The sequence below is a fragment of the Pteropus vampyrus genome, unplaced genomic scaffold (genome assembly GCF_000151845.1).
Source record: "Pteropus vampyrus isolate Shadow unplaced genomic scaffold, Pvam_2.0 Scaffold100, whole genome shotgun sequence".
NCBI lineage: Eukaryota > Metazoa > Chordata > Mammalia > Chiroptera > Pteropodidae > Pteropus > Pteropus vampyrus.
In genome coordinates this window covers 481,384-487,852 of record NW_011888881.1, presented here as the reverse complement: position 1 = coordinate 487,852, position 6,469 = coordinate 481,384, and the positions used below count along the sequence as shown (strand labels likewise).

Here is a 6,469-nt window from a genome sequence, read left to right as displayed (position 1 = left end):
GACGCCACGGGGGCTCTCTCTGCACTGAGCAGGGAGCCAAACGGGCCCCGAGCGATCAGACACTGTACCAGGACCTGCGACTTTGGTCATCGCCAGACAGTACCGTTCCCACAGCGAACACTCGCTCCTGCAGCACGGCAGCCAGAGCCCCTGCCGTTTCTTCCCAGGAGAGGGGACGATGCTGGAGGGCTAGGAGGAGGCCGGACATCCACGTCACTCAGAGAAGCCCAGGCCCGGAGCCCATGCCAGCCAGACAGCGTAGCTGCGAGCTGTTTCTCACAAAGCGGAAAGGCTTCTGTTAGAGATGTTTTGACGTTGCCACGGGTTTTACTTAGAATGTCAGTTTGACGAGATGCACAAAACCCTCTATTCAGTGTCTCATGAACCCGGTTTCCAGGTGTGGCCACAGAGCACCGATACGCAGACGGGCGCATCACTGTCGGGAAGTCGTTTGACGTTCGACATCTCTGGGCTACAGTTTTCTCATCTGTAATTTGGAAGTGATGGTTTCTGGCATCCCAGGATGACTATGAAATGCAAACCGGGTTAATGGGTTTTAACACGCTTCATGAACCATAAGGTGCTACCCAAATGTGAGATGCTATTCTCGCTGTTGCTATGGATGCCGAAGATTTGCTTGGGGGCAAAAAAAAAAAAAAAAAGGAAAAGGAGAGACTCGTTCCGCGGATAAGGAGAGGGTGGCATTCTGAGCTCACTGTGGGAAGCCACAGTTCCAAGACGCTGTTGGCCACTCGATAAAAGCCGGTGGCAATGACAAAGCCATTCTTGGTTCGGGCACAGGAGTGTGCGTTCGATCGCCAGACGCTTCCGGCTAAGCGCGAAGGCACAACAGGTACATCACACGCCCACAGCATCCCGGCTTCGCAGTCACGGGACGGCATCCGGGCACGGCCGCCCCCCGCAGGTTTCCCGAGAGGTGGGGGGGCGGCCGCGGACCCGCGAGAAAGGCGGCGAATTCCAAAAGAATCGTGGACCTGGTTAGACAAGGGGGTGAAACACGGACAGAGAAAACGCGGCGTCCACACTGTTGGCCTCTGATGACGGACATGGCATGTCCCGGGGTGCTGGGGGCTGGTGCCCACGGACGGGGTCTGAAGACTGAATGGGGCCGATTCAAGAGAAACAGTGGAAACGTTTAGCTTCGTTACTCCAACCAAGAGCGACCGCTGCCGTGTGTTTGTCCAGGTGGCCGCGTCACCTGCTTATTAAACGTTTCCCTCCCGTTTTGTGCTTATCTGGTGGGTCATTTGCATAGAGAGCAAAGAAAAAAATACAGCACGTGCATTTCCTATGGAGGCCCAGTTCCCGCGGGCTGGGATTTCCATTTCAGATTGTGGCGAAATGGTGACGAGACCGTGACAGCCACTGTCACCATCACTGCTCACTATCATCATCGTCGTCGTGGCTTTTGTGTGTTCTGTGTTTGCCATGGGCCAGGCTCTGGACGAAGACCCGCGGCTGTGCCCTCGCTAACACGCAGCGTTGCTGGGGCGGAGGCCGCGTCTCTGTTCAGCACGTGTCCCTTAGACACGGTGTGGCAGCGACGCAACCAGGTGAGTGGCCGGGGCGCGAATGAACCGCCAGCAGTGAGACTTCGCTGCTCTGTGACACGGGGGTCATGATCGCCTCTTAATAGACAATGAACCTGAGGCTCCCCTAAGGAGGCTCAGAGCATCCCCAGGCCACAGCCGTAACTAGAGGGACAAACAGGTATTCAACCCCAGGTCTGCTTGACTGCAAAGCCCTAGAAGTTACCGATTTCACTGCTCACTTCAGCTCATCGGGAAGGAGGCGTTTGGGTGGCTGCCAGGGTTTAGGTCTAAATGAGTTTTGCCTAATTCTCTTTTTATCCTGATGGAATGTGATGCGACGTATTGGAACCAGGGGAGCTTGCAGCAGTCGGGGTGTAAGAAGGAGCTAGAAGAAACGGGATTTAAGGAGTAAAGTAACGGAAAGTTTTGAGACCGGCACGTGCTATGTAACATGCTCAATCAGCAGCCGTTCCTAAGAATCTCGCAGGACAGAGAGGGTCTCACTCCTCATTCCATTCAGAGCGATGCCCACGTCTCGACGAGGCCGACAGGGCTCTCCCCGGCACCGGCCGACACTTTCTCACGGAAATTCTAAGCAGAAAGAGCCTCCCACTCTCCGGTGTAAAGATAGGTCCGAACTGAAAGGTGTTGTGCAGACTTCGGTAGCAAAACGGAGCATATTCTGGGGGTAGAAAGCTGCTCTTTCAGACCGGAAGTGGTTCAGAAACAGAGCTGAGCGGCCAGAAATATCTGGATGCAAATTCTGGCTCTACCGCTTGCTAGCTCACTGGTTACGGGCAGCTCACCGGTCCTGTCAGTCGGTTAACTTGTTTCTTGACTTGTAATAGTCCCGCAGCTCCATGTCACATGACTAGAGCATTTGAAGTCTTCGATACAAATCGGTCATCATCGTCACCAATGTCACCACTGAGCTCATCTGCGTCTGGGTCCCTGCGCGGCCACTGCGGGAACTTTCTAAGAAAAACGCAGGGCTTGGGGAGCAGAGAGCAAAGTTTAGTTTGAGAAAAATATACAAAGAGGTCTCCAAAGAAATACTGTGGTTCTCTGAGGAACGACGAAACCTGCCTCAACTTTATAGAGAAGCCGAAGAGGAAACGAAATTGACAGCTACCGAAGATGCTAACAGATGCTCCCAATTATTTTCCGCTGGCGAAAGGATCATAAGGAAATTATCACAGAACACAGACATCGCTCTGCCAGAACAGTGTACAAACACCCAGAGAAACAGCACAGGTGCATTCTTGGTCACTTGCCAGGGCAATGCGCCAAGTTTGAAGACGGTCCTCAGAGTGACACCAAGTCAAGAGATTATCATGCTTGTTGTGTCCACATCCCAGGACCTCCATTAGCTCTCTGGACATCAACAGGCACTGTGAAAAATGCTGAAGACAGGACAATGTGACCCCGAGCTGAGAAGATTAATAACCGGCGAATAACTAAACCAGCTCACTGATAGTGTGCCATGCTGATTTCTACAGCTTTCTTAATGGATTATTTGAGTAGTTTATGGGGCATGGCCCAAAATATGCTTTATTGAGGGACATGAAAGGTCTGAGCAAAGCTTAGCCGAGTGCCGTCTTTGGCTTTAAAACACGCCATCTTTTTAAAACTTCGTTTTCCCCTCTCGTCTTCCCTTTGATAATTCTTTGGGGGTCAGAAATCATACAAGGACTAAGAGTGACTTTCAGGACTTGGGCGCGAATCGCCACACATGCTGTGGGATTGCTCGCCTCACGGGGTTGGGCCGCTGTGCACTGCCGGACCGCGTACACCAGGCACGTGTGGGGAGGTGGCGTCCTGAACCTCCGATGGCCAACCCATTCCTCAGTGGATTGATCAGTCGTATCGATCTGTCGTCAAAAGTTTGGGATTCTAGTGCAGAGGGGTCTTCGCACGGTGCCAAGCATGGATTTAGAGTCTCCACTGTGTCAGCGGCCGGGTGTCCCACACACAGTCCCCATGTTTCTACAAATAAACTATGAACAGTGGCAAGCAGGACCTGGATAAATCAGATAAATGACACAGGTGTCGATTTCACAGGGCCTCCCCCTTCTCTGCTACTTGGCCTATAGAGAGCTGGTCAAAAATAATTTACATACTGAGCTGATTTTACAAGAACAGAATAATAAAAAAGCAACAGAAATAATCACTATGATTATGTATCAAGCGCTGTGCTGGCTTCCTTCCAGAAATTATCTCATTTCCTCTTTATAACAACACTGTTAGGATTCTGGGAAGTCTCTGAGCCTCTTCAAATAGTGGAACAGGGATTCGTTCGTTGGAGCCTGGGAGGCATAACCGCTAAAACCGGGGGCGCCGGGGCGCGAGTGGACGGCGAGCAGACAGGAAGCCCCGAGTCCCGAGCTGGCGACGCGGAGACAGAGCGGCAGGCTGGCTTCCTCTCGTTACAGTACCCCCCAGATTCAGGAACTGGTGGCATCGGGTCCCCCTGAAGACGGAGGCGGGGGCGCATGGGCCGAGTGTTTCAGACTCGGGTGAGTCCCCAGACGCGCTCTCGTATACCACGCGGCCCGGCGCCCACCGTCCTCGCCCCGGACGTGTGCCAGTGGCTCGCTCTCTGAGCAGGTCGTGGAGGGCGGGGACGGGCCTAGGGACACGGGGCTCAGCCGAGGGCGGCAGGGATTCCGCGGACGTTTACAGCGCAAATGCTGAGACTTCCAGCTCCCTTCCTTGATCTGGCTTCTAGGGCTCCGCAGGGAGAGGTCTGTCCCCGAGCAGGAGGCAGAATATTCTTTCGCTAGGAACGGCCAAAAACGAACAAAACCCCGAGGCGCCCCGAGGAAGCGGCTCAGTCCCCCCGATTCACATGTTGAGTTCATGTGAGTAGAAACTCTGCAAAACGCTGTAAAACTATATACAGAAACAATATAAACAAACAAAAGATAGTAGGGAAATCAGAAAGACGGGCCCAAAAGAGAAAAAATAGTGCTCGTGACTGCCCCACTGACCGCTGAGAAACAGTGCCGCATCGTCACGGTCAGGTGGCCGTGGGCTGATACTCTAGCCAGAATTACGGTGTATTCACATTAGGGGGATGGGCAATGAGAGAGCACAGGGTGGGCAGGGGCACCCGAAAAGACGGGATGCTGTCCGGACCTGCGGGAAGACCGGCCCCCCTGAGAATTGAGGGCCCTCCCCGCCTCGCAGGAGCTGTCATCTCGAATATGGAGCCTGGCGTTGGCCGCACGGCTGAGTAACGAGCGATGGCTAATTTACGTCCTATTCATGTGCTCCGAGAACCCAGGGGAGGGCACAGCGCGTCGCCAGCCCCGGCCGTCCTGATGGCGTCCCTGGGAGTGGCCCCTCGCTGGCCCGGGGCGGCCCTGGCTCTCCTCTGCCGCTCTGTCTGTCCACGGCACCCTGCTCGCTCCAGTGAGGATGGAAAATTAGTCAAGGGCCTGGTGACACTTCATCAGTGCTCCCACGCTGGGGTGCCGCCTCACACGCACTGCACCCCCACTTCCCTCTCCATGCCAGCTCGTCGCCGAGCCCGTCCTGTGCCTCTTATTCTCTTTCTAACGGAAAACGAGCGTGTATTTACCTGACTTGACGTATTGTTCTCTATACTGTTTTCAAAATAAAGGCAACTGCACTTCCTAGGTGCTTTAAATTAAATCAGGTTATTCGACAAATGACAGCACCCTTCCGCTCAGGCATCATAGATAACCAACCACGGGCAGAGCCAGGTGACACCTTTTGTAGGCTATTGATTAAAAGGAGCTGATATCCATCTTTCAAGTCCAGAATAATCCGCTGGCATCACAGAAATGATAGCGAGCTTACAGAGAAGGTTAATCAGATACACGGGAAATCATATCAGCCCCTTGATAAAGTACAAGTCACTCAGAGATCAATCACAGACTCCGGCTGCCCGCACCGCCGTCCCTCGAAAAACAGGGTTCGGGGCAGGCGGGGCTTGTTTGTCAAAGGCCTGGCATGAGCGAGGCGCTCTGTGGTCGGAAGAGTTTTGCCTGCAGAGAACACCGATTTGCGGGTTTTATCATCCACGCACAAGGGTAAACGGCATAGATAGAAGAAGCGGGTCTCCAGTCACGACTGACTTTCTCAGAGAGGAGAGCGACTGACCTCTCAGCCCCCAGTGCTGCTGGGAGCCACGGTCAGGGGCAGAGTTGACACCGCGCTCGGGGACACCGCGCTTGGGGACACCGCGCTTGGGCGAGCGGTAGCGGAGGAGACGGGAGGCGAAGGGGCCCCGGGCGGGAGGACACTGACACCCTTCGAGGCAGCTGCTCGGTGCCGGGGGCTGTGGGTGCTTTGCAGAGAGAGTTCTACGCTCACCACCGGCAGGACTTGCTGTTTCATAGAGGAGGAAAATAAGACGAGTCTGTCCGGGTCACGGCCTGTGTGTCCCAGGCCCACAGGTCAGAGGGCTGGAGCTGGTGCATGAGACCAGACACCAAAGCCTGCCCCTGTCACCGAGCCCCGCCCAGGGCTTCTAATGCCCCCTGGTGTGCCACTTACTAACCTGCGCAGCCGCTGCTTTAATCACACGAATTTGCTGAGCCTGTGGGGTGGCCACGTTGTGGGGTGGGGTGGGGCTCGGGCTCCTGGGCCTCGGCTTGACCAAGAATCTCCCCTTTCCGGTGTCCTTCACAGACAGAAAGGGCTAGAAGAGGTGGTTCCACGCCGTTCAAGAATCTCAAAGGGGCCTTGCCATTGAGCCAATTCATGAACTGGCTGCAAGAATAAGATGATTCTAATATGCTGGAAAGGAGACCTGGTTATGTTGCCTAGTCACTCGTTCGTTCACTCATTCATTCATTCATTCATTCATTCAATAGTTACAGGGCGCCTAATATGTGCAAGGCATGTGCTAACGACTGCAGGGTAGGTCAGCTCTTCCCAGCCCCGTA

The 6,469-nt window shown here is 54.3% G+C and overlaps 1 protein-coding gene across 1 annotated transcript in view; it reads right to left on the bottom strand.

The window, feature by feature from the left end:
- Positions 1-6,469, bottom strand: part of CNTN4 (contactin 4) — a 266,241-nt gene that overhangs the window by 46,387 nt on the left and 213,385 nt on the right. Inside the window, exon 10 of the mRNA XM_023533299.1 lies at positions 1,103-1,112. Coding sequence (XP_023389067.1) covers positions 1,103-1,112 — 10 coding nt within the window. The remainder of the gene's footprint in view (positions 1-1,102; positions 1,113-6,469) is intronic.